This window comes from Synchytrium microbalum, assembly GCF_006535985.1.
Source record: "Synchytrium microbalum strain JEL517 chromosome Unknown SmJEL517_scf0031, whole genome shotgun sequence".
In the NCBI taxonomy this organism is placed as follows: domain Eukaryota; kingdom Fungi; phylum Chytridiomycota; class Chytridiomycetes; order Synchytriales; family Synchytriaceae; genus Synchytrium; species Synchytrium microbalum.
Window position 1 is genome coordinate 139,732 of NW_022158380.1, and position 25,983 is coordinate 165,714.

Sequence of the window (25,983 nt, forward strand, 5' to 3'; positions counted from 1 at the left end):
TTGTTCGTTCCTGTGAGACTTTTGGGCAGAACTGAGGCCGAACCAATGTTGTGTCACTTTTGCCTTCTAGTTTTGGACACTGCCACAAGCAGCCACTTTTTACAAGGTTTGACGCATACTGCTAGATTTAAAAGGAACTGTATAGCCCTTGGTTGATATTATTGTCTCAATATGTAAATCGCAAGCTTGTTGAAAGAATGCAAGTCCCACAACGTCAGCAAGTTCTAAGAAACTTGGTTAAACCAGGCGAAAACTTGCTTTGGAGGCAAACTTGCCGGACAAAGTATATCGATACATTCTGAGTAGTAAATGATATGTATAATTGGCTACCTTAATTGTTCCAGATCACACGTCAAGACTCAACAGTTACACACTTGTTTGCTCACTCGAAACGATTCAGGCGAACAAAACTTTTGTTCATCGTCCTATGGTGGGCCTTCGTCATCTGACGTCTCGGGTGGTACGGGCGTGAGGTATTGCCGTGCAGACAGCAATGACGGAAGTTGTTCTTGACTGGCACTGTCTGCCCATTGTCCTGGTACGCTTCTGTTTCACATTCTACAGGGCCCTCCTCTTCTCTATTATCTCTTTCATCCACTTTACCCTCTGTTCTCGTCGTTTTCAGTATCTGTGTGCATATTTCATTTCAAAATCCGTGACTACTATCTTTGCCACAATGTCTGACAACACACTAGAAATGAACTTTAAATCCATTAAGTGCTCCAATAATGCATCATATATGATATCTGTGGGAAAATGAGAGGTTAGATAAAAAAGCCTCCAGCAAAATGAATCATGTCACATCAGCTTATCCTAATTATGAGCCATAACGTAAAGCCCTGCCCTTATTCATACAATTGCATTCGTAAAGTTCATTAATGTAGATTGGGTTGCGAAGTTGCTTGTATGGGCACTAGGAAGAAGATAAACCGATTAGGTGTTCATCCCACAGAAAAAAAAGCCAAAAAAAGTATTATATGGTTTCCGCATTACATCAAGAACGGTACTAACAGTCTGAATATCACCTCCTGCAACTGATTCTTACCATAGTTTCAGAAACATGGCTGCAAAGTGCTCACTGGCACTGCAAAGCACAAAAATTTGGAGTATTGAGTGTTAGCAACTTGATGCATTCAGAAAATCCGGCTCAAACAGCTATAAGGATCCAAAGAATGACCTTTTTTTACTCCACAAACTTCGCGGAGCCATACAACCTCTGCAGTCCACGCCTTAGTCCAACTCGGCAACTCGTGATGGGCTTCCGGGCATAGCAGATATAGCTACATTCATTCCTTGAGCCAGCATGAGCCTGATGATGGGCTTATAGAGTCCATTCAAGGGTTAAGTGTTGGGACGTGCCGGTATATACATCTTCCGAATCGACGGGATAGATGCTGCAGGGCGAATAATTTAGCATCTGTATCAATTTGGTATCGGTGGTTGATGGTATTATTGTAAATGCAGCGTAATACATACGTCATTGTGTCGTGGTCTAGTGGAATGCCCAACCGGGAGTTTGAAAGGTGAGACGTTAGACTGCCCTTCCTGCGAGCCATGTGAAGACTGTTTGCTTGTAGTAGTGTTGCAAAAGCAAGCACTGTCCGGTGCCGAACGTTCCTACTAAACGTGTGATATACCTTGGCTTGACTTCCACCAAGCTTCGTCGAAATCGGCGACCGTCAGTGACAAAACCTACAAAAAATAAATTCGTGATAAAATACGAAGGGAGTCATCCTCCATCGGTTGATCCAACACCGTGCTCGAATTTGGTATAAATCATCTATTATTCTGAATATTTAAATTAGCCTCTTGATTTGTAAAAGCAGCTCCACACTCCAAGCCTCACACGCCTCGCACTCACATATTAAAATATTTATCGTCTTCTCCAACAAGATCAAGACTTTTCAGGCGAATGAAACTTTTCACCATCCTCATACTGTGTGCCTTCATCATCTGACGTGTCGTGCGGCACGGGAGTGAGTTCATACCGTCCAGAAAGCAATAAGTCCTGACTGGTGTCGTCTTGTCCTTTACCATTATCGCCTTGGTATTCCTCTGCTTCATCTTCTACGATCTCCTCCTCTTCCTCGTCCTCATCAACATCATCATCACCACCTAAACCAGCTTCACCCTCCCTGTCTACTTGTCTCTTTGGCATATCCTCATACACCGTTTCAAAGTCCTTGACCATAATATAGGAAATAATGTCACTCACTACACTTGCATACAGTTTACGGCCTATACGTCCTTCAGTGCAACCAGTCGCAGGTGATTTCCAAGCGTCCATGATATAGCTTGCAAAGGGGGGAGTTGCTTTAACGATATTGAATTCGGAGAGGATGCAGTCCATGACAAGACGTCGTAACAGAGGATGTTTATATGCGACGGTGAAGAGGAGGGATGGAGCTGATAGTGGCGTGATGGTGGCCAAGATCATTTCCCGGCATCGATGCATTAAGTCTGATATCTGTTGCAGATTGAGACGTTAGCAAAAAAGCGTCGTCTTTTTAAAGCATTGAAGTCACATCAACCTACACCATATTTATCTGCCATAACATAAAGACCTGCCATTTCATTCAAATCATGGCAACCGTCAAGTTCGTTAATGTACAGGAAGAGCAGCAAGTTGTGGAATATCTTGTATGGACACTAGAAAGAAGACCGTGAGAAGACTTCATCACAAAGTCAGGGCAAAACCACATGGGTAGTGGAGTCATACATCAGGCACATTAATAACAGTTTGGCCATCATCTTCAGCGACTGATTCTTGCCATGGCCGCAGAAACATGGCTGCAAAGTATTCACTGACACTACAGAGCACGCTGTTGGTGGTTGTTGGAGTATTGGTATTAGGGAGACAATGCGAAAAAAAGATAGGTATGAGACAAGCAGAATCACCTTTTCTGAGCGTAAATAGTCTTCCCCTCAACAAGAAACTTGACATCCGATACAGCTGGATTGCTCAACAGACTTCTAAATGCCATACACCGTCTCCAATCCAACTTGAATGACGGATTCGTGCCGGTCGAGTCTTCTGTATTCTCAGCAACTCGTGCCGGGCTTCCAGGCATGGCTGATTTTACCACATTCATCCTCCGTAGCAAGGTTGCTAGAGCTAGAGTAGAATCTGCTGTAGGCCTGATATACGAATCTTTGAATTCGGGCGATTGGCTTAGTTCGTTCCACGAGTGTATACAATGCGCTGCCAAAATATTAGATAGGGATGGTGAATCACATCCATACTGTTTCAGTAATCGAAATGCGGATAGGCCGCTCGCACATTCAGATTCCGAGTCCAGAGTTGGGAGGTGCTGGTATATACATCGTCCAAAGCGACGGGATAAGTATGGGAGAGCGAAGGATTCGGCGACTATGTACATTGGGCATAGATTTGGTATTGGTGGTTGATGGTATTCGTTGTATATGCAGCGTATTAGATGCTTCAGTGTGTCGTGGTCCACGTTTGGAATGACCAATCTGGGCTTGTCGCTACTATTGTTAGTTCTACGAGTTTCTGCAATCAGATTGGCTAATATATCAGACTGTCCTTCTAATACACATTGTTGTACGTGAATTTCTCGACCTTCAGAGTCATTCTTTGCAACAAACACTAGATCGGACACTGGTGGATTATCAAACAACCGTTCCAGTATCCCCAACGAAGGCTGCTTCACCAGGCCACTATCTGGAGTACTGGGATAAAAGCCACCACTACCATTAAAATCAATCCTTATAACCAAAGTGTCATTCGTCAAGTCCAACAATCTCGGATTGCCTCTAAAGCTTGCGACAAACCATCCAGCCTCATTCTCGATATCGACAAAACAGTCGTCGGATGTCTTTACAACGTTTAGCAGCGATGGAGCCGGTTCGGTGATTGTTATTGTGAATTTGACGTTATTGATGGCCATCCAGTTTCGGAATTGCAGTTCGTTTTCAGAGGCGGTTCCCGTCCATATGTGTAGGTAGACCTCCACATTCTGGCCATATGTTTTACTAGATGGTTTTAGACCATGGGGATATACCTGTTTTGATGCAAAAGTTGGTCAACATTGATGGTGTTTCAAAATGAACAAATGTTGCAACTAGAAGAAGCAGGCAACCCAGCAAGAGAGGGGAGCACTTTAGCGAGCACACTTCATTGAACTCACATTGATACCCCATCTTCGGTTGGCGAGGAAGAAGGGAGGTTGCCCATACGAGAGCAGGCCAGGCAAGCTGCGACTGAATTTCGAGATTTGGATTTCAAGGGCCTTGCCACATTCTACTAGCTTGGCCGGAGCAGGCTCGTACCATTCCTTGCCCACCATCAGTGCCAACAAATCCTATGGAGCTTGACTTGAATAGCTTACTTATGCGAATGTAATGTCAAAAAAGAACCAAATCAGCTGACGAGCGAGACCACCACTGGTGCAAAGGAATGGCAGTCCGTGGTCCGAATATAGGGTAGATTCTTCCTTAAAATGACGAGACACGCGTCGTCCAACTTTGAGACTAGTTGCGCAGTTTGTCGTTTCAACTTTGTCCAGTTTGAGGACGACAGTGGTGGAAACACGGCAAAGGTTTGTTCAAGACAAGTCGCGTATGGAATGGGATCTAAATGTACACTAAGCAGGGCCTTTGAGGCGTTTGACGGTTGAGCTTTGGCATAAGTTGATCACGATTAGTCCCTCTCGTGTTGATCGCGTCCAGTTCACGGTAGATCCCACAGGTAAATCATGTATAAATTGGAGCAACTAGCAAAATGTCCCATGTCATCCCTTGCATCTTACCATCATCGCCATTTGCACATTCATCAACATTCTTGATGTCAAATCTTTCAGACACTAGAAACAAGCTCAATGGCCAAAGTACATCACAATACCCATCAGTCTCAATCAACCAGTTCTATAATACCTGATGATTCACTATGGTCGTCCATCCTGTCTAGCACACTAGCTTCAAAATCCATTCCAAGTCGAAACATTTTGCTCGTTGGTATGTACTTGCTGTTTAAGTTGATCATTGCGTAATTTAATTTCTGATTTAATATTACAATATGTATTGACTCTGCTGTACACAATAGGTGATGCACAGAGTGGAAAGACGACAATTGTCCAACATTTGAGACAAGATGCGTCTCAAAGTCGACATGCCGAACACGTCGATGAGAATGCAGAATTGGCATTGTCGTATACGTTTTTCGATGTTAAAGATGAAGATGGTATGATATTTGAATTAGATTGGAGTTGGTTTGGATGAAGCTACCGTCTTCTGTCCTTCAACAAAACACACCACTTACACTACTCCCTTCTTTCTATTCACAGAAGTAGCAGCCCGTGTCGGAATATACCAGCTAGCAACACACGCTGCATACGGATCCCTCATCAAATTCGGATTGACAGCCTCAACGCTCGACGACTCGCTGATTGTCCTCGTCTTGGACTGGACTCGACCTTGGAGTTTTGTGGAGACTCTGCTTACGTGGCTGGGCAAGCTTGAAGATGAGATTGAAGAGTTGACGTATAATGATCCTGATTTGCTTGCTAACCTGAGAGAAAAAGGTAACGTGTCGTTTGGCAAAAACGAAAAGATTATTGAATCTATATGCATTTTAACATTGCGTGTCTCAACCAATAGTCGAAACATCTGTAAGATCATACACAGAACCTGGTGAAGTTACCAGCTCCCAGCACAATGTACTCTTGCCATTGGGACCAGGATCGTTAGCGAGGAATTTGGGAGTGCCGATAGTTGTGGTTTGCAACAAGGTGAACCATCACAAATGTTTTTCTTTATTTTTGTTGTTCTCCTGTTGTTCAAACTCAACACACTCTCTCACACTACCTAGGCGGATGTCATGACCAAACTAGAACGAGACTACAAGGAAGAATCCTTTGATTACATACAGCAGACGTTGCGAACTATATGCTTGAAATGTATGATTTCCTTCATGCTTGTTTTCTTTGCCAGAGCTTCACAAGTTCCAAAATTTTGAATTAGACGGAGCATCACTATTCTACGTATCAAAACAACGTCCAGAAACACTATCCAACCTACGTAGCTACATACTCTACCAGCTTGAATCACAGCCAAAGACACCTTCCACCACAGCAACCTCATCCTTTCCGGTAAAAGCTCAAGTAGTAGAACGCGATGTGATTTTCATACCAAGTGGATGGGACAGTTGGGGGAAAATCAAGACTATAAAAGAGTCGTTTGATTGTTCCGGTATTGCTGGGTTGTCTAATGCTGATTCGATAACAGATGGTGAAGGAGTCGCTCGAAAGATGTATGAGGATGTCATTAAGAGGCCTCATTCTGATATCGTAAGTCATTTATGGGGAGTGTGAGTGTGGAGAAGATATTTTGCGATTGTTGGGGTACTTGTCATGGAACGGAGGCTGTGATGGAAACTCATTGGAACAGCAATACAGGTTTTTTGCTCACTTACTTTCTCATCTAGGTCTTGACAATAAACACTGCAGTAGAAGCAGAAGACGAACAAGTCTTTTTGGAACGCTTGTCAGACCAACTCGGAATGTCGATCAATAGCAGTGCTCTCCCCCCAAGTGGTCTTTCAGCAGACCCTCCAAGTCCGAGACGACTGCTTCCTAAACAACCATCGAATAGTGGGAATGGTGGTATGGGATCCGAGTCATTGGATGATGTGTCTGTGAGACTGTCAAAGCTGGCAAAGAGGCCTGTAAGTGTAGTTTAGCGTTCTCAAGTTTTCAGATGGTATATTATATTATATTTGCGAGAACAATCAAAGACCAACTGTGGCTTCACCTTTGATTAGGAAAAGACTGCTCTCGGTAGAAGGAAATCGTCGGAAGTAAGCAATTGCTATGCCCAGATCTGATTGTAGCTTTTTTTGGCCACACAGATCAACAACCTCACACCACCTTTCCTTTACTACCTTTTAGCAAAGTGAAACAACAGGAGCAAATTTAAGAGTGCCAGCATCTGTATCAGATCTGGTTAATACTACAAGTGGACCAATGGGTGCTTCTCAGAATGAAGTATTGGCCACCTTCTTCCAGAATCTGTTGAATAAAAAGTCAACAGGGCCTTCTTCTTCTACCCTGCATCCTCCGAAGCATTGAGCGGAACAGTGTATTTAGATAATTTTTTGCTTCATTTATGCACAGGTAATAAAAAAACTTGCATTTGATCGAACCATTGTGTGTCGAGTGGGTCTGTTTTGGAAGGTTGTCACTCGTGCAAAAGGGTAGCTATTGCCAAGACCTTCCTTTTAATTTACATCCTCGAAAGCATTAAGAAGGTGGTGGCGGTACATTAAAGGAAACTACTACCCACTTTATGTACAACTAGATTGTGTGGCTCAATTTCTGTCTGTTTCGAAAAACTGATCATAGCGGGAAAAAATGCTCCTGGACTAGAAGGATTTGCTTTTCACATATTCCCAATGATCTCTATTCTAAACCTTTCTTGTCTTCATTATACAAGTGCGTTTTAACATTACGCTTGAGGAATTTTCTGGGTATCAAATTATGTTGTTATCGTTCAACAAGACATCTAGGTCTCTTTCAATAAGGGCTAAAGTCCATTTATCTATGCAAACCCCCCTTGTTATCGTCGTTCCACCTGACTCGTCTTCAAACTAGCCAATTCAGACGATACCGAGGCAACCAACGAATCAATAGCAGGATCCGAATCAACGAGGTTGGCATCCGTATTCCAAGCATTCATCATATTATTCCTTGTACTCGTAGCATAACTGTTTCCCTTACTAGCAAACGCACCCATATCTATACTAGCCCGTTGGTGGTGGGAAGCATGGTGTCCAGGAGTGAAGCTCGTAGCCGATGACATGGCACTATTGATATATGAAGAAGTAGGTATATCGGTTCGTGACAAGTCCAAGCTGGCTCGATGAGCGTGGTGATGTATACGGTTTGAGAGCGAGTCACTTGCAGTACGTCCAATATCAATACTTCCGCGATGGGCATGTCCGACAATCAATCCGTTATTGTTGCTGCGTCCCAGATCAACGCTTCCGTGACGTGTAGAGGGCGATGATGACATGTCTTCAAGAGGCACACCGTCTTCTTCGACAGATTTGATAGATCTTGAGGATGATTTTATCGATGTTTTGCGAATGTTGCTATTGTTGTCTGATGTTGATAGGGTGTCTGACGAGTCATCCGAGTCGATTGATCCCGCGGCGAGGGCACGACGCATCTTGTCTACATTGTCTACTACGATTTCGTTTAGATCCCATTCGCCAGTCCTGGTTTCGATTTGTTTCCTTCGTTCGATGGATCTCTTGCGTGTGATTGAGACGAATGAGGGTATGAAGAAGGATGATTTCTTTTGGAGTATGGGTGGTGTGTTGTTTGTGGTGTCATCGTATGTGAGGTCAGAGTTCGATCGACTCAATGTCTCGTCCTCTACAAAAATGGGAGTGAGTATCATGGTATTTTCTTAACACACAACAAACACAAATCAATATTCACTACTGCACCTCTGCTTATAATCTTGTCTTGCTGGTGATGAATGTATGAGGAAGTAGGGTAGTTACTATGTTCAGCATGTTCAGCAGCCAGAGCAGGAGCATCGACAGGGTATTGAGTATGGGTGATGGAGTGAGTGGCGAGTTCCGAGTGATTGCTGTTGGCTCCTCCCTTGCTTGCTGAAGTAGTGGTTGATGACCGTATGAAGGATTTAAGAAACATTCTTGATGTTGTGATGTTGGTCGTATATGTATGAGTAGTGCTTGTAGTAGTAGATCTAGTAGATGGGACACATATGTTAGCTTTGATGACGCTAGATCCCCATCTGACTATCTGTTAAGACACACCGAGCTCTCCCAACACTCACCTTGTATTTTGTCAGTTCCTGTTAGATGCGATAGGCAGCAAGAGCAGCCAATATTCTAAATGACTTTATATACTAGTTCTATAGGTGATATGCGTCCTTCTGATGGGTAACAACTTTTACGGAAATAACTTCGCTCATCTTCTTGGTGATGGTTGCGAGGGGAGTGTGAGTGCACTTAGAAAAGCACAGTCGCGTACTGCGCATCCACTAGAGCGACTATAATGTATCAGAGGGATACGCGTGCTCGTGCTGACTGCCAGTCCGATCATCGATCGAAGCCAGCTAGAATGAACAAACAAGAAAATCATCCTTCACTACATATGAATTGCACCGTACAACAAATCCAGCACCTCCTTGATTCATGTTTTCTATAAACGTCTTTTTACAGATATACAACACTTGTCCCTCTCTGTCCTCTCCTAATATACAAACTGATGCCTCTTTTGTGTTTTATGGTATACCGACATTCTTGGTGCGTTGAGCCTTATTTAGCTACCTCGTCTACTTTTTCATCAGTATCCATTACATCACCCTCCTCTTCCTCTTCATCATCATCCATTTCTTCATAGTCCTCATCTCCGCCTTCTACACCCTCAGCGCCAGCGTCTTCATCGGTTTTGCCGATGGAAGCGATATCAAACATACTACGGATTTCATCTTCAGTCTTTCCTTCCATTCGTTTGCCCATGAGTTTGTTCAAGAATGCCATGAGCTGTGTATTCGAAGGGGTGTATGTTGTTAGAGGCATACAACAAAAGCAGCAAGCAGGTTTCTGCATTGGCTATTGCTTTACCTGCTCAGTTCCAAGGATATCAGCAGCCATAGTCATTTGCAATAGATCGTTATTGTTCATGTTGATCATTTCTGCATCGCGTGCATCTTCTAGAGTGACATTGGTAGCGTCAAAAGTGTCACCCTTGTGATGACGCAAGTATGCCAATACTAGTATGATTAGATTGATGATGACGATAGGGTATTGGTTAGTAACGAGTTCATACATCTTGCGTTGGGTCAGAGCTCAATGACTGTGCGCAGTGAACATAACAAACACCATACGAATGATGACCAATGATCAGGATAGATCTCTTTATACATCCATGATCATCGGCATCATCCAATTCTTTGCATCTACCACCACTCCCTTCATCCATGCAAACCAACCCCCTCATTCAACTGCCAACAAAACAAAATGTATCAATGACAATAGTACATACCCATTGAAAAGATCTGTGAGCTGATATGCGGGACCTTTATAACTTCATTTGGTTTGATCAATGGCAATAACTCGGTGCAAGCCATAAGATCAGACGTTGGAACTGCAATTTGGGACCTATCCGTGGTCTCAAGCATCACGACTTTACTCGATACAGCTGGACCTGATGATGTACTACTGTCTGCTGCTTGTTCGGTGAGCATGGCTGTCTTGTTCTTTCGTGGTGGAATGGCTTGAATATGTTGTGTTGGGTTGTATGGTTGGATGCTGCGAATTCGTGGTGCTCAATCGTTCAAGCTGAACTGAATGAAAGGCGCTTACGAGAAGAAATTCATTTAATATCGCGTCGTATTTAATATTTGATGATCCTGACGCGGTGTGGCTGACTGAACACGCTGAATGGACAGAACAAAAAAAGATCCTGATGGGCCTTCAATTGACTCGAACTGTCTGTCTCTTCAATGCAATTACCACCATAATTTCAACTGTATTGCACCTCGAAACTCGCTACAACCGTCCCTTTTCTCCTATTTACTCTCGCACCCTTCTTCACTCACTACGCGTAAGGCGGATCATTCAACTTCAGAGGCTCCATATCCTGACAGTTTCAACGTCCAGACACACAGCTCCTTGAGTTATAGGAGCAGCTCAGAAGCAGAACCTTCAACTTCAAGACGGAGGCGGATTCGAAAACGATGGCCTTGACACATGTGCTTCGAATCCTAGTGACAAGCCACTGAGGCTACTTATATTGTCTACGTGCTGGCTTCTCCATTCGGAAGTAATTTCATAGCGTTCTTTTATTGAAGTATTGTAAAAGTTGTTTTAGCTTCATTATGTTCGTCAACGATTGTTTCTAGCTTTTTTTGTCTATCACAGTTGACGAATTTCTCTTTTTTAATTTCTCTTATTTGACTCGATTTCCAGACTTTCAAGCATACCCAAACTGATCGTTAACACACCCTCCAACCTCAACAATGGCTCACCAGAAAACTCACGATGGAAGCTGTTGCACCCAGAAAGTGATAACCGAAGCAAACCGCGACATTATGCCTAACGGGGCTAATTGCTCAGCACATAGATATAGCAATTTGTTTGTTAAAAAAGGGATAAGAAAGTCCAATTTCTCTAGTAACCAAAAACACTTACCAAAATATCCAGCACTGTGATGCCCTTTGGCACGACGATGAATCGGGGTTTCAAGGCAACAAGTAGTATAACAGCGAGTAACTGAAGGAGAGTGTTGAGAGTGTGACGGAGGAGCTATCACGATCCATCCTTCGTTTATATTAACCCCTTTTTTTTGGCAAGAACACATACCACAGTATAAGTCGTCCAACAATACAAGGAGATGACAGTCGATAAAGGGAATCAGCGACCACATGATGATCGCAAAACGATGTAGCGTCGATGTATCGATTTCCAACGTGTTACCAAAGGAGTTCCTGATAGCCAATTCTCTATTGAGCTTCCAACTGTGATCAAGTTGAACATGGAGATTCTATAGATTTACACAGCACCATAATAAATTTTTGCTCAGGGCATGACGAGAAGCCTTTCACTCAGGCGGCGAGTGATGTGCGTTGAGGTGTTTCGTATGAATCAACTGCTTTTGGCTGTATATTGGGTTCAATGTCGACGAGGCTTGATGATTCCAGTTGACAACCGATTCCAAAAAATCCGTCATAGCTTGTGTCTATGCGTTTATATCGGTTTCTAACTGTGGCTGTATTCCAGCCCTTGGATAGTACCGCTGTTGAGTACAATATCTGCTTCTGTATTGGCAATCATCTGGGAACAGCATCGTGCTCCATCGTAGTCATGTATTACATCAGCTGCACCGGGTATCTGAAGGAAACACAAAGTGGTTAGCTTCAATCTAGAATCAGAAAATTTGCAGCAACATGGAGCCATTGAATATATCATAATCGTGGTTTTTTGTTGCTCATCGCTTCAAAAGCTACACGAAATAGTGTAAACCCTAGGTAAACCGTCATTGACTCCAAATCCAGAATCATTCCGAAATCGTCCCAACTCACCTATCAACTCTGATGCCCAACACATTCAAAGATGAACTTTTCTTGGATCTCGAATATTTGACTCACAACCAGAACTCATTTCAGCCCTCTGAGTTGCCTATTGGTCTCTGCACATAACAGGGGCATTCAGTTAAGAGCATAGTCATCGAGGACGGGAAAACTCTGAGAACGGCGTCACGGAGGATTCACCAACATGACTCCAAAGCATCCGGTTCATCACAAATGCAAAATATTGTATTGACTACCAAAAAACGTCCCCTTACAACTGCTTCTCACTAACAGTCCGACTCCTCTTACCACCCATGACCAATTCATCGTCAAAATTATCCAAAATAAGCGGCTCCATCTCCATATCATCAAACGCCCTGTGTCCAGACAGCACCCCTTTAGGCGTAGGCGCGAAATGAATCTTAGGTTCAGGTTCCGGATCAGATTCGACTTCGAGTGGATGCCGCCGATTAGAGAATGAGGGGCGGAGAGCGTGTGCTTCGAATGGTAGTGGCATGTCGAGGAAGGCACGAAAGTTACCGACATTGTTTACGTGCTCGTTCTCCATGCGGAAGAGGTTCCAGAGGGTTCTCCTATAGACGGAGATGTGTGCGTGTCGCTTTAGCTGCTTCAGTGTTTTGTGAAGATTATCTTTGCCAATAATTTTTTTTTTCTTTGTCGTTTTAGTTTCAATCACTGCAAGGCTGCAGATAATCTGCTGAAACGAAACCCAGTCAACTTATACATACCTTCCAATCTCTACAATAGCCAGCACAAAACCCAGTGCTGGAAACTGCCGCACCCAGAACGAAGGAGACAGAGTGATAATCCAACCAAAACGTAAGACCAAGTCCAACGGCATAGCGAGATAATAGAGCTATGGAAAAGGTAGTGGTGTCAGCAATTAAGGCAAGACTTTAACGAATCGACTGGGCAAAACAAGCAGTCTGATGTGACAAGATCCCACTACATTGGTGGGCTTATGCAACAGACTCAATCTCAATGCACTTGCCCATATAAAAGGATACGCCAAATCATTCCTCAAAAAAGGATGCTTCATGTCAGCCGTATTCTTTCCCAAACCCCTATAGACGAAGAAAAATTAATTTCAATATTTTGGCTCAATAGCTCCAACACTGCAAACACCACATACCAGTCCCAAAACACATCCCAAGCCGTAGCGTACAAACTTGCACAAGCCGACACCACAATCCACAGCACTCGCAACCATAAATCACCTTCAATGTTCTGTGCTGTAGCTAGATAAATGACTGCAAGGGACAAGATGTATTTGATGGCATTCAATGCATGCGGCGCGCTTCCGCCAGAGTCGATGAATCGTCTACCGCATTGCATGAGGCGCCAGAATGGTGGTAAACCTGCTATCACAGGGAGGACCCATGATTTTGATGCGCCGTTACAGTATGTGTCTGAGAAAAGACGAACAGTTGGTATTCGATGATCCAAAAAGGTAATTCAAAACAAACCTGAATAAGCGCACAAATGCATACCTGTATCAGTCAACCCATGTTGCAACGCACACCCGAAATACATTAGCCCAACAAAGAAATACGTCATGGAATTCAACTGATCAGCCAAAAAGAAATCTCGAAACTCGACTTCGTATAATCCAGAAAGCACAATCCGGATCAATGAGCTGAGAAACCAGTACCGTGATGTCTTTTGCATCACGTTGAATGGGTTTACAAATATGAGGATTACTAGGCCTGCGAATATCTAATGAGTTGAGGGAGATACGGCGATGAAAGTTAGCTCTTCGCTTTGCTCATAGTTCCTGTTTCTTTGGCAGTCGCATGTTACATACCACAGGATAGATCTCAGACGGTACAAATGGGAAGATATTGTCAATGACGGTCAGATACAAGAATATCGACCACATCATGACTACGAAGGAGGCCACTTCAATGTATTCTTGTAACACTAGAAAGTTCCTAAGGCCAAGAGGATGGTCATTTCCTCTTTTCCAATGAGGTGACTAGGCATTCTGTTCAATCTCGGTACCTGGGATCAAGTTGAAAGATAAATACATAGTTAATCCTAGCATGACTCCAGTAATATAAATCAATTGAGAATAGCAATGATGCCAGTATGGGTATCCTTATTGAAAATAAAACAATGGGTCAAAAAAAACAGAATGTATCATGTCACGAACGCTTCTACGCGAGACATTACACCACTCACGCGAATCCACCATATAGCTGCAACATGGTGTACGGATCCTTGGACGTTATCTGGTTGTTCAGTAGATTATGAATAGTGGTGAATATTGGACCCAGTGATATTCCAACTACAGATATTAAGAAAACCAAAAGTCAGTGAGGCTGCAAAAGAAGTTCTCGAAACATTGACCTATGCAACACGTACGATAAATCCCAGACCTCCACGTCGGCAGTAAATGTGGCTGACTCCTCAAATCAGGCAACCGTAGCCTCTGCATAGCCCGCTTCTTATCCCCATCAGCGAACGTACTCGCATACAGTTGCTCCGTCTTGGTAATCATCTTGGGCACCACATCGTGCTTTTTATCAAAAAGCGATAGCTTCAACACTTTACGAGCATATGCAGCACGACCACCCCAATCTTCGAAATGGCGTGCATATTTCTTAAGTGACTTTTCTAGTGCCACTCGATTCAACGTTTGGTAGTTCTTTAAAAGTGACAGTGATCTATAATATTCCAATATAGCTTTACGGAGTCGTTTGACATCTGCTCGTGTTACAGGAGGGGTTTCGGAGGTTGGATGTTCTTCGTCTTTGTTGGTTAGGTGGATTATGTTGTTGCCCTTAGCGGTTACGTATCCGTCTAGTGTTTTTAGTAGCTCACGGATTTTTTTTACTGGTTGTTTGGATGGTTGTGTGGGAGGATCTACAGAGTTTACGAATCGGCATTGGGCTTCTATTTCTTCGTATTTGTTAAGTGCTTCAGCTTCACGATCTATTTAAAAGACAACGTTAAACGTCAGTATGAGTATGAACAGAGAGATAACAGGAAGAAGGCAGTGTTTATTGTATGCCACAATTGGCAACGTGATAACTCTTGTAGTCCCGATACCTTCATAAAACTTTTGAGCCTATACCACAAAACAGCAGATCAGAGATGCGAAAAAAGGGAGAGAATTACATCGGAATTAAAGTTGACTTTATTAAGGCTGTCCTCTTCCATCCACCAACTCACCTTTCCAACCTCAGCATCCAACAACGCGAAGAACAGCTTCTCCTCATTCCTCTTAGACCTCAATGTACTAGCCAAGAACTCTTCATCGCTCTGCAGCGCCGACGGTCCTACTAAAACCACCTTCTTAGACCGCCAAAAACAAACCTAAAGAGTCCACTAATGACTTACAACCAGGCGACGTCTGTCGACTCCCACCAAGAAGACTACCACCACTCCCAGGCCCTCTCTGTCTCAACTCGGTAGCAGACCGCGACATTGAATTTCTGCGAAGAGAGTTGTGGTGTATACCACCAGGTGAAGGAGGTGGGAGGCGAAGAAACGGAAGCTCTTTGAGCTGTTTCTTTACGGCCTTGTAGTCTAGGTATGCGGCCTTCCATTCTGGGACTGATTCGGCTTCGATGTACTATAGGAGGAGAGGAGAGTTGTTAGATCAATGGGTGGTCGTAGTTTTAAGATTATGTGACTTTTTTTGTCGGTTGAGAGCTTCAACAGCATCCGGCAGCACTTGATCACAATTCGATGAATACATAATCATGATGCATACGAAGCTCGAGTTGAAAGCTCTTTGAGATCACAGATCACCACAAGCGACGAATGTTCACACAAAACGTAGAACTTCGATCAACACCAAATATGATTCAACACCACGACGTCAACGGAAACCGGATACCTCATCAAGATTTCACAGACCCAAACAGACACTCCAGATGTCACTCTCTAATAAACCTCACACATCCACTCCAAACTTCCCTCATCATTCTGCTCGTCCAGCATTCCAATTCCTCGTTTGCCCGCATAGACTCGAATATCAACTAGAGCGAATTGCATGCATACCTTTCCGAACTTCATATCCGTATTACTCGTTCCAAGTTAGATAGAGCTTCTAGCCAATCCAGTTGATAATTTGAGGTTTGGTGGGATTAAAATGTTTTGGCTGAACACTACTACTGCCTAATTCTTTGATAAGCGTTGACGAAAACCACAAGATCACCTAGCAAAGGAGATAGCAGATAGCAATCATCAACTTTTATAGATTTTACATGTTGCTTTTATACGGCAAGTACTATTTACTCTTGTTTTGATTGAGAACTAGCTGCGAGAGGGAATGCGTAACAAAACGCGACAAAATCGGCCAAAAAAAATATGCTAGATCATGCCAAATTGGCCAAATTTCAATTTTATAATATCTGGTATTAGAACGATGGGAATTTTAGTACGTTTGACTTGTACATTGAAGCACTTATATCTGTTTTCGCTCCTTGTAAGAATCACTGCCAGCTATAGGAGTAGGCAAAGATCAACGACGATCTACCTGCCTGACTATACAGATCTACTATTACAATCCATTCCCCATTTCTATCCTTCTTATTGCTTGCCTGCTTATACCATCCTCCCTCATCAAAACAATCGCAGCAAAAACATTCGACCAAGATGATGGGCCATGACATTCTCGACAAGTTTGACTCTCAAGGTATACATAATACAGCATCTATTATCATCATCGATCATATTGTTATACATCCATATTGTTATGCATCATCTTACTTTCACATCACTAACAAACATAAAACACATACAGTCGAATCCCGCATCTCAACCCTCACATCCCGCATATCCACCATAAAACAAGAAATCATGGCCACATACATCACTCTCATCGACTCACTCCCAGATCATGTACAGTCGGCCTCCATATCCGACTATCTGGCCGATGCATCATACTCGACATACAGTACAACATACAGTGGCAGCAACGCACGGGACAGTATGGCATCAACCACATCATCGAGCTCCAATATGCCGCATCGGAGAATGAGGGGGACGGACTATGTTGTTAGTGTCAAGTATGTTGCATAGTTTGTTGGATCACAAATTTGGTGGCTGCTTTTTTTCACTCGCACTCGTCTTTCTAGCGGCTCTCCACTACACAATCCGCTCTCATACCTCGACTCACAACAAGCCTTCAATGACGACAATGACGACGACGACATATCTCGACGCTCAACACTCCGCAACTATAAGCAGCACTCAACAGAATTAACCATCGCAATCATACTAGACGATGGCAAGTACCTGGAACTGGATCCGACGCAATCGCCATCTACGGTAAAGAGATTGGAAATGAATGAAGCTCAAAAGGGGAAGGTCAAACACAAGTTGCAGGATTTACAGGTAATGCTGGCTGCTCAGCTTGCTGCTTTGGGTGATTAAAGAGAAATAGAAGATTGCAGTTTGTATTAATGGGAGGGAAGGAACGAAATATGTATAGCTCTTTACACATAAACACAGATAACATTGCTTTTTTATACATAAAGACACTTCTATTTGCAAAAGGGGATTCGATTCAACGAGTTATGATATGGAATGTTATGGACACAGGTTTCTTAGCGTCGATCTCGGATAGAACGTTGACCTTTGTTTGACCTAGAGAAGAATTGAACAGAGCGTAAGTGGCCTTCGTCGACGAGCACAAAAAAACCCTATGATCCAATGGAATAATTTCATCATGAACCATAAAAGTTACAACACATATCTCTCACACATACCTCTTGCCAGTTGCCCTCCTCCCACTCTCCTCAGGCATGAAATCCATCCCCCCATAATCTCCTCCCCTGCCTCGATCACGATCCACACCACCATCAAACTTGAATCCATCAAACTCATCTCCCCTCTTGGGCGGTCCAGCAGCCTTCAACTCACTCTTCATAACATCCACCTTCTTGTCCCACTCTTCTCGTTCATTCATATACTCTCGTCCTTCCTTATTTATGCTATTCATCTTGTTGTCTAGTGCTGTAAGCAGACCTTCTGATGTCGCAATCCAGTTTGAGAGCACCGAGAGTAAGAGTGTCGATTGGTTTGGACGGAGGTCACGACCCATGGCGTATTCGACTTCGAGGGCTTCCTTTTTTTGATCGAGTTTTCCTTTTATGACGTCGTTGTAGATTGCGTCGATGATGAGGTCTTCTAGTTCTCGGACGTTGGGCATGTCGAGGTATGTTTGGAGGGATGAGTAGTTCAATGACTATAACATGAGTGAGATTACGATGGGCGTTGGTTGAAGTGCATTGAATGTGCGCGGATGTCGTATCGGAAACATCTAACAAGACAAGCCAAAAGAAAAAGATATCACAGTACTGTATAATGAGCTTACTCGAGTGCGTTCAGACAATGTGACGAGTGATAGGTGCTTGAGCTTCTTCACTTGTGTAGGAGTCAATGGTGGTAGTGTTGCAGCGTTCTCTGCGAGAGGAAAAAAAACAGAGGAGGGGAAGTGTTAAAATGAACATTGTCTCTTGAAGCTTCATCGACATGAGACCTTTGTAGTCTTGATATGTTCCGTACGCAAAGATGGACAATAATCGATAATGTGGCTCGAAATCAGGTAGAGCGCTCAACTAGAGTAAACGTATAGATGGTAAGAGTTTGTTCAAATGTAGCTCTCAAATGTCAAATGTGATTTCATAAACAGCCAAAATAAAACAGAGTCTAGGATCAATACCAACAAATCCCACATAATACGACTATATTTTATGGTACACGCACCTCTTTAACATTCTGCATTTCTAGCAATTCACCAAAGACATAAACTCCAGGAGCTGCAAGAGCATCATTGATCAATTTAGCACATCCGGCTCCTTTGGCTGACTTGGACAGCAGCAGGAATTGCTCTAATTTGTGTGCTGTGCTGGCTACGAGCACTGATTCGGCCATATCGTGGTAGAGCTTATTTTGGTATGTTGCAACGTTTGGTTTGGGAGTTTGCGATATTGACGCCATGAGACAGACGATTGAACGACGTGTTTTCATTCGAAATCACGGTTTCATTTAGACATTATAACGCTGCTTCCTTTATCTCATCATGAATTGGGCTTGTTGGATCTATGATCAACACACATTTGATCAAAAATCACATCATGCTCACAGTACACATTACTTAGGCGCAAACCGCAACTCGAGTCATTCAAACGTTTCTATTTTCATGAATTCAAGACATTCACCCAATTTGACCTCTCGGTACTCTATACGGTCATAGCTGGAACTAAGAGTTTTCCCTCAAAACAACGCCTAAAAGCAAAATTCGGCACTCCTACTCTTCCTCCCCTCCAACACCACTCTATTGCTGCCCTATCATGCGTATCTATGATTAAACAAGAGAGGAAGAACAAGAGACGACGTTCATCTCCTACTTCCACGTCACCATTCAAACAAGAAGAAGTGACGGTTGAAGAAGAGCAAATCAATGATGGCAATGATGATGATAAGAAATCAGTATTGAATGAAGAAAACACGACTCAAGATCATGAAAGTGCTGGGACTTTGACGATGTTGCCGAGAGATGACAAAAAATGATGGTGATGCTGGTGATGATTCACGTATTGGAGTACTGGAAGATAACGTATTGGAGTACTGGAAGATAGGGTGCGAAAGCTGTGTATCGAAAACGAGTATCTGAGGAGGGATTTGAAGGATGTTTCTGAAAGATCAGGAATTTCTTCTGTACTTTTGAATCTTTTTTGTCTTCGTACTGATTGATTGTTTGACGTGGTTTCGCACGATAGAGTTCGTGTACTTGAAGAACGTGATTGAATATTGTTGCATTTTTTGGGAACCGTGATGTGTGGTCAACTATTCGACCTGGATTAGAGAATGTTCAACATGTGTATAAATATTAGACTAAATGAGAAATGTGAATTTGAAGCGAAGGAATTTGAAAAGCGATCTGCCTGCTTTATGTACTGCGAATATAAGTTGAGACCAAAAAGCCAACAGGTATGTGGTGTTGATTTCGGGTAAAGAAGTTCAGTTGATGGGGCCATAAGGCGTATATACTATTTCACAACTTCGAATTGAAGAAGCAGCTATTGATCTGTCGTGTTTCCGTCAGCCATTTAGCCAACACTTTATGACTCTTCCCATTGGATTCGTTGCTCATATGATTGCCTTCTTCCCCTGCAATGCCTGGCGCACCGTCACCCTCTTTCAGGCCATTCCCATCCACCTCATCTACGACCCAGGCATACAAGGACCAATCCAACAAGAAGAAGAAGACACTACTTCAGCAGCAGCCTCAACCAGAGCCCACTTACCACACTATGAATACTGAAAAAGACTCACTAGCATCCTCAGCAGACTCGGTAGCTCGGTAGCGCAAGCAAGTATTTGACTGCCTCCTTCTCACCTAACTCGTAAAAGTCCTTGTCAGATTCTTAGTCGGCTCCTCAACAAACCACAAAAATAAGCTCTATGAACAAATAAGCTCGGTCAAAACGGCCTCTAAAACATGTACACTAGAGAAAAGAAACACAAATGCTCTCACATTTGTTGTGTCTTACCAAAACTGCAGCGATTCTCGATGATATACAAGCGGTCGCTCTAAGTGAAGAGCGTCAAAGTGCAATAATTCTAGGGTTTTGAGACAATCACGGTGCCTCTCGTCACGTTGGCGCTGTGACTGTGTCGTAAACTGGATGTCTTGAAAATCACACCTGAATAGAAAACACTCTTTTCGAGTACGGCGTTAACTGCCTCGTAAAACATGAGCATGACAATACGAACTTTTGACCGTGTCTCTTTCCTCGATTCCATGCACACAGCGAGCGTTGAACTTTTTCTTGACTTTTAAGAACTTTAAAAAAAAAAAAAAGACTCTGCTCGACAAATTAGACAGATCTATCTGGAATTCATACTCAAATAGGACAGCCATGAAGCTAGACTTTAGGGTACAGTCTTGATCTATTCTGTTACCTGTTTTCTCTCCCCGATCTTGACTAATTTCATATTTGCACTCGACCTCTTTTTTTAATCACAGATTGCCAACTTATGTGGGACTGTCTACAAGCAAGGCAACCTTCTATTCACTCCTGATGGCAATTCAGTTCTATCTCCCGTCGGAAATCGAGTCACCGTCTTTGATTTGGTTGGGTATGAGGCAACATCAGACTTTTGACAGAAAATGTTTGGATCAACACATAAGCTCAGTCTGTTTCTTACTAAACAGGAACAAGTCATTGACTCTACCGTTCGAAAACCGTAAAAATATATCAAGGATCGCTTTATCGCCTAATGGAGCTCTTCTTTTGACTGTTGATGAAGGTACATCGTGTCCAAGGTGTGCAAAAACGAGTGAATCTGACGAAATGCATTGCTAGATGGCCAAGCAATGCTCGTAAACTTCCCACGCAAAGTAGTCCTGCACCATTTCAACTTCAAATCCCCCGTCCGAGACATTGTCTTTAGTCCAGACAATCGCTGGATTGCAGTCACAATAGGCAAACTCTTACAAATCTGGAGAGCTCCAGGCTTCACTCGTGAATTCGCTCCATTTGTGCTCTTCAAGACACTAGGAGGCCATTACGATACCATTTTGTCTATATCCTGGTCTGCAGATTCAAGCCATATCTTGACCACTTCAAAGGATATGACCGTTCGTATATATGAGATTGAGCCTAATATGCAGGAATCAGAACATGGACGAGAAGAGCATGTGAAACATATTATGCTGTCTGGACATCGACATTCAGTGCTAAGGGCATGGTGGGGTGCTGATATGTCGACAGTATATTCAGTCAGTAAAGATGGATCACTGTTTATATGGAAGAAGGACGATGGATCTGCAGCATCTGATAATGCTCATGATGCTAATGGAGATAAAGAGATGCCAGCCAAAAAGAAACTCAAGCCAGAACGACCACTGGTCGCTCGACCTGTCCTCAAACGATCTGCCACATGGAGGATATCGGAACGCCACTACTTTAAACAGGGTGGTGGAGTCAATGTAGTTAGTGCTGCCTTCCATTCTTCATCGCAGATACTTGTGATTGGATTGTCGAATGGTGTGTTTGGATTATGGGAATTGCCTGATTTTACGAATATTCATACTCTCAGGTACGGTAAAAACCGAACATCTGTCTGGTGGAAATTCAGCGACTATATATTTCTCTCCTCCACTTTCTCAGCACTTTGAAACTAACCTTCTCGAAACAATTAGCATCTCGAGTAAGAAAATCGACGCAGTAGCCATAAACCCATCAGGCGAATGGCTCGCATTCGGCTCCTCCAAGCTAGGCCAACTCCTAGTCTGGGAATGGCAATCCGAATCCTACGTCCTCAAACAGCAGGGCCATCGTCATGACATGTCTTCAGTAGCATACTCTCCGGATGGCCAATTCGTAGCAACAGGTGGTGATGACGGCAAGCTGAAAATATGGAGTACCTTAACAGGATTCTGCCACGTAACATTCACTGAACATACGTCTGGAATCGAAGCAGTAGAATTCGCCAAAGCTGGACAAGTAGTGTTTACAGCTTCGTTAGATGGAACGATACGAGCTTTTGATTTAATCCGATATCGTAATTTCAAGACGTTTACGTCTCCGAATCCTGTACAGTTTTCTGCTTTGGCTGTTGATCCCAGTGGAGAAGTCGTCGTAGCTGGATCCCGAGACTCGTATGAAGTGTTTGTGTGGAGTGTATCCACTGGTAGATTATTAGACGTGTTGAGTGGTCATACCGGTCCTATAAGTGGACTTGTATTTTCACCCATTGAAGGACGAGTAGCCAGTTGCTCATGGGATCGAACAGTCAGGTTATGGGATGTATTCTCACGTAATGTGCCGACAGAGTCGTTCGACCACCAATCTGAAGTACTGGCACTCGCATATCGTCCCGATGGACGCCAGCTAGCTGCTTCGACACTGGACGGCCAGATATCGTTCTGGGACGTAGCTGATGCCAGACAGGTTGGATCTGTAGAAGGCCGTCGTGATATATCAGGTGGTCGTAAAGCAACAGATCGAACAACATCCAGTAACTCCGCAGCTGGTAAATCATTCACTTCGTTATGCTATACTGTAGACGGCAGTGCTATCCTCGCAGGTGGCAACTCGAAATACGTCTGTATATATGATACATCAACGCAAATCCTGCTGGAGAAATTCCAGATATCACATAACTTATCACTGGACGGCATCCAAGAGTTCCTAAACTCAAAAAACATGACTGAAGCTGGACCAATCGAATTAATACAGGACGATGACGAAGAAGCCAGTGATTTAGAAGACAGGATGGACGCTTCCATGCCCGGTGTATCGAAAGGAGACATGTCATTACGAGGCGCTACGCGGCCCGAAGCGCGGACCCGCTGCGTCCGCTTTGCTCCAACAGGCCGATCTTGGGCTGGAGCATCAACTGAAGGCCTGCTCCTCTACTCGCTAGACGAAACCCTTATATTTGATCCATACGATCTAGACACCGATATAACGCCCGAAGCAATTCACACGTATATATCCCAACACGAATACTTGCGTGCCCTCGTAACGGCGCTCCGACTCGGTGAACACGCACACATAAAAACCGCATATGATGCTATACCGAGTGCGGATATTGAGCTGATTGCTGCTGAACTGCCGCCTAGATATCTAGAAAGGCTGCTGAGGTTTGTTGTTGTGTATGTGGAACAGTCTGGACGTGTCGAGTTCCATTTGGCTATTGTGACGGCGCTGCTGCAGTGTCATGCGAGGTATACGAGAGTGAGGGTGGCGGAATTTGGAGGTGTTTTGAGGGGGTTGGCGAAGGGTATTGGGAGGTTGTATGAGAGTACTTCGAAACTGTGAGTGTTTGTAATTGGCGAATTCTGCTTTTTTTGCTTTACTCATCTTTTCATTTACTTAGATGCAACGAAAACACATATGCTCTGGACTTTGTGCTAGTCAAGTTGGCACAGAGTAATGATGATGGGGAGAATCAGGATATAGAAATGCTTTTGTAGAGTTCGTCCTAGTAATGACACATCCGTTTTTTGCATCTTTCACTTCAAAAATATGTATCATTTCTTTCCGAAAATCTTCTGAACTGTTGACGTTGTCGCTTTGAAAAGTATGAATCATGTTCTTTTAATGTAGCGTGTACAAACGTAACCATCTTTTGCAACGACATCGGTGCAATTACCAAAAAGGCAACAAATGATATCCTGGTGTGTTCAAAGCACAACAACCACCACACAGACAGCAATGCCTCCCAACAACGGTTTGATGCTTCAAAATTAGGCCAAATCTTCCCGGATGCTATCTCGTGAAGCGGTGACGGTAGCTCTGACAGGTTCAGAATTGGGATCTACTCGATTCACAATCAGCCAAAGCATATTTCTCCACTGCATAGGCTGATAATTTCTAATAGAGGTGATTAAAAGAAGGAGGAATAGTGAGAAAGTAATAGGCGAGAGGTTGAAAATTAGACACGAACAAAAAAAAAGGTTTTGTGCATCAATGCTATAAAAGTCTGAGTATGCGTCCCAGTGGCTTGTGATAATGTATTTTAGGTATGAGAGGTTCACTCCGTGAAGAGTTTCAAAGCATGACACAAAACAATTTCAATATGTACCTGCCATGATAACACATCCCAGCATTGACATTTACCCATGACGAGACACCAAAGGAATCCATTTCAAGTAGATGCATTTCTTCATAGCAATATCAAACGAGCGACCTTGTGACCACTGGTGCACTTATAATTTGACAAGATGTATTAAATCGATCTGAGTACTCCTTCGTTTTTTCGCTGCTCCTTGAAAAACATCCAAACATCTTACCCTTCAAGACGAATTGTTGACACCAAATGTTTCGTTTCTGATATATCACAGCGCTTGGAATCGTATCCCTGTGATTCTGCGAGACCGTTTGACTATTCTAAACAAAAAAAGCATATCAGATGCGACCAGCACCGTCTTGTTTAGACACCACACTAGATTTGCCTACAATGGCACTAAACTGCCAATCGATCTTGAAATGCAAAGGTCAGCTACGAACACAACTGATCATTGAAATGAAAGGTATCAAACGAACAGCATTTTCCTCGTCAGGCGTCCAGTCTCAATCCGAAAAGAAGGAATAGCGGCTTTGGAGATGTTTAGTGGTGACGCATATACTCGCATATACGACTTAACCTGTACAGAACACTCGTTAGATTGATGGGACGAGTGTGCGTATCTGACGGTCAAGCATTTAAAGTCATGATTACCTTGCGTGCTCCCCTTTTATGCCTACCTTCTTAACAAACGGTTGCTCATTGACTCCATTCAGCAAATCACCACCCAATGCATGTCATAGACGAAACCCCTACTCGCATCTTGCAATGAGAGAGAGAAACACCGATAATCTTCAACTGCACGCGAGTCGTTTCTCACTAACGGGTCGCTGATGCTGAAACGACTCATTCAGTATGTCTGGTTGCGACCACACACAATCCCAAATCGTTCAAAAGGCCAAGCAAGAGGATTTCTTCCAATTCCAATCTTGGGCAAATCCAATGGCGAAAGCAGCTCTAGAATATGGTGGCGTATCGTTAGTGCCAGTTGACAGGAAGCATTCTTTGATATGATCAGTTGATACATTCGTTGTTGGCGATTCATCCGTCCACCCGACACTTGATTGTACATAGTGGTGCGTGTGGTTGATCGATCAGTGCTGGCACACACGATAGCGTCTCGTCCATAACGTTCGGTAGAGTAGTTAATGCAACAGAAAACAAGTCTGATTTGAAAACAAGTATGACCACGGTTATTTTCGCCCTGGTCGTTTCGAGGGGAGCTGCCGACATCCTGTGCAATCGAGATCGAGAGACACACAACTTCCCTTCTGTCGCCAATTGTCAACACCACAAACAGTCCACTTGCGTATTCCATCTTTGAAAAGGATAAAAATTAAAGTTCTTTGAGTAAAAAGG

At 43.4% G+C, this 25,983-nt stretch overlaps 7 protein-coding genes across 7 annotated transcripts; 2 read left to right on the forward strand and 5 right to left on the reverse strand.

The window, feature by feature from the left end:
• Nucleotides 1–1,894: 1,894 nt before the first annotated feature.
• On the reverse strand, nucleotides 1,895–4,310 carry SmJEL517_g04527 (uncharacterized protein; the record flags this gene model as incomplete). Its single annotated transcript, XM_031170455.1, has 5 exons — nucleotides 1,895–2,467; nucleotides 2,536–2,649; nucleotides 2,720–2,822; nucleotides 2,899–4,025; nucleotides 4,152–4,310. The coding sequence occupies 5 exons, from the start codon at nucleotides 4,308–4,310 to the stop codon at nucleotides 1,895–1,897; spliced, it is 2,076 nt and encodes a 691-aa protein (XP_031023578.1).
• A 531-nt stretch (nucleotides 4,311–4,841) lies between these two features.
• Nucleotides 4,842–7,088, forward strand: SmJEL517_g04528 (uncharacterized protein; the record flags this gene model as incomplete). The annotated part of the gene is made up of 9 exons (XM_031170456.1): nucleotides 4,842–4,977; nucleotides 5,066–5,203; nucleotides 5,307–5,543; nucleotides 5,620–5,750; nucleotides 5,831–5,918; nucleotides 5,983–6,308; nucleotides 6,446–6,685; nucleotides 6,782–6,817; nucleotides 6,909–7,088. 9 exons carry the CDS (start codon nucleotides 4,842–4,844, stop codon nucleotides 7,086–7,088), a joined length of 1,512 nt encoding a protein of 503 aa, XP_031023544.1.
• Nucleotides 7,089–7,575: 487 nt separating this feature from the next.
• SmJEL517_g04529 (uncharacterized protein) lies at nucleotides 7,576–8,681 on the reverse strand (the record flags this gene model as incomplete). Its single annotated transcript, XM_031170457.1, has 2 exons — nucleotides 7,576–8,396; nucleotides 8,471–8,681. 2 exons carry the CDS (start codon nucleotides 8,679–8,681, stop codon nucleotides 7,576–7,578), a joined length of 1,032 nt encoding a protein of 343 aa, XP_031023545.1.
• Nucleotides 8,682–9,310: 629 nt separating this feature from the next.
• Nucleotides 9,311–10,242, reverse strand: SmJEL517_g04530 (uncharacterized protein; the record flags this gene model as incomplete). Its single annotated transcript, XM_031170458.1, has 3 exons — nucleotides 9,311–9,538; nucleotides 9,620–9,768; nucleotides 10,041–10,242. 3 exons carry the CDS (start codon nucleotides 10,240–10,242, stop codon nucleotides 9,311–9,313), a joined length of 579 nt encoding a protein of 192 aa, XP_031023559.1.
• A 2,095-nt stretch (nucleotides 10,243–12,337) lies between these two features.
• SmJEL517_g04531 (uncharacterized protein) lies at nucleotides 12,338–16,110 on the reverse strand (the record flags this gene model as incomplete). The annotated part of the gene is made up of 13 exons (XM_031170459.1): nucleotides 12,338–12,659; nucleotides 12,816–12,943; nucleotides 13,037–13,151; nucleotides 13,220–13,496; nucleotides 13,578–13,803; nucleotides 13,892–14,018; nucleotides 14,089–14,184; nucleotides 14,269–14,374; nucleotides 14,452–15,021; nucleotides 15,139–15,157; nucleotides 15,262–15,371; nucleotides 15,430–15,664; nucleotides 16,096–16,110. The coding sequence occupies 13 exons, from the start codon at nucleotides 16,108–16,110 to the stop codon at nucleotides 12,338–12,340; spliced, it is 2,346 nt and encodes a 781-aa protein (XP_031023558.1).
• A 1,687-nt stretch (nucleotides 16,111–17,797) lies between these two features.
• SmJEL517_g04532 (uncharacterized protein) lies at nucleotides 17,798–18,975 on the reverse strand (the record flags this gene model as incomplete). The annotated part of the gene is made up of 4 exons (XM_031170460.1): nucleotides 17,798–18,286; nucleotides 18,416–18,504; nucleotides 18,581–18,659; nucleotides 18,808–18,975. The coding sequence occupies 4 exons, from the start codon at nucleotides 18,973–18,975 to the stop codon at nucleotides 17,798–17,800; spliced, it is 825 nt and encodes a 274-aa protein (XP_031023603.1).
• A 1,244-nt stretch (nucleotides 18,976–20,219) lies between these two features.
• SmJEL517_g04533 (uncharacterized protein) lies at nucleotides 20,220–24,031 on the forward strand (the record flags this gene model as incomplete). The annotated part of the gene is made up of 7 exons (XM_031170461.1): nucleotides 20,220–20,407; nucleotides 20,960–20,984; nucleotides 21,074–21,186; nucleotides 21,263–21,357; nucleotides 21,414–22,149; nucleotides 22,253–23,872; nucleotides 23,935–24,031. The coding sequence occupies 7 exons, from the start codon at nucleotides 20,220–20,222 to the stop codon at nucleotides 24,029–24,031; spliced, it is 2,874 nt and encodes a 957-aa protein (XP_031023602.1).
• Between the last annotated feature and the right edge of the window lie 1,952 nt (nucleotides 24,032–25,983).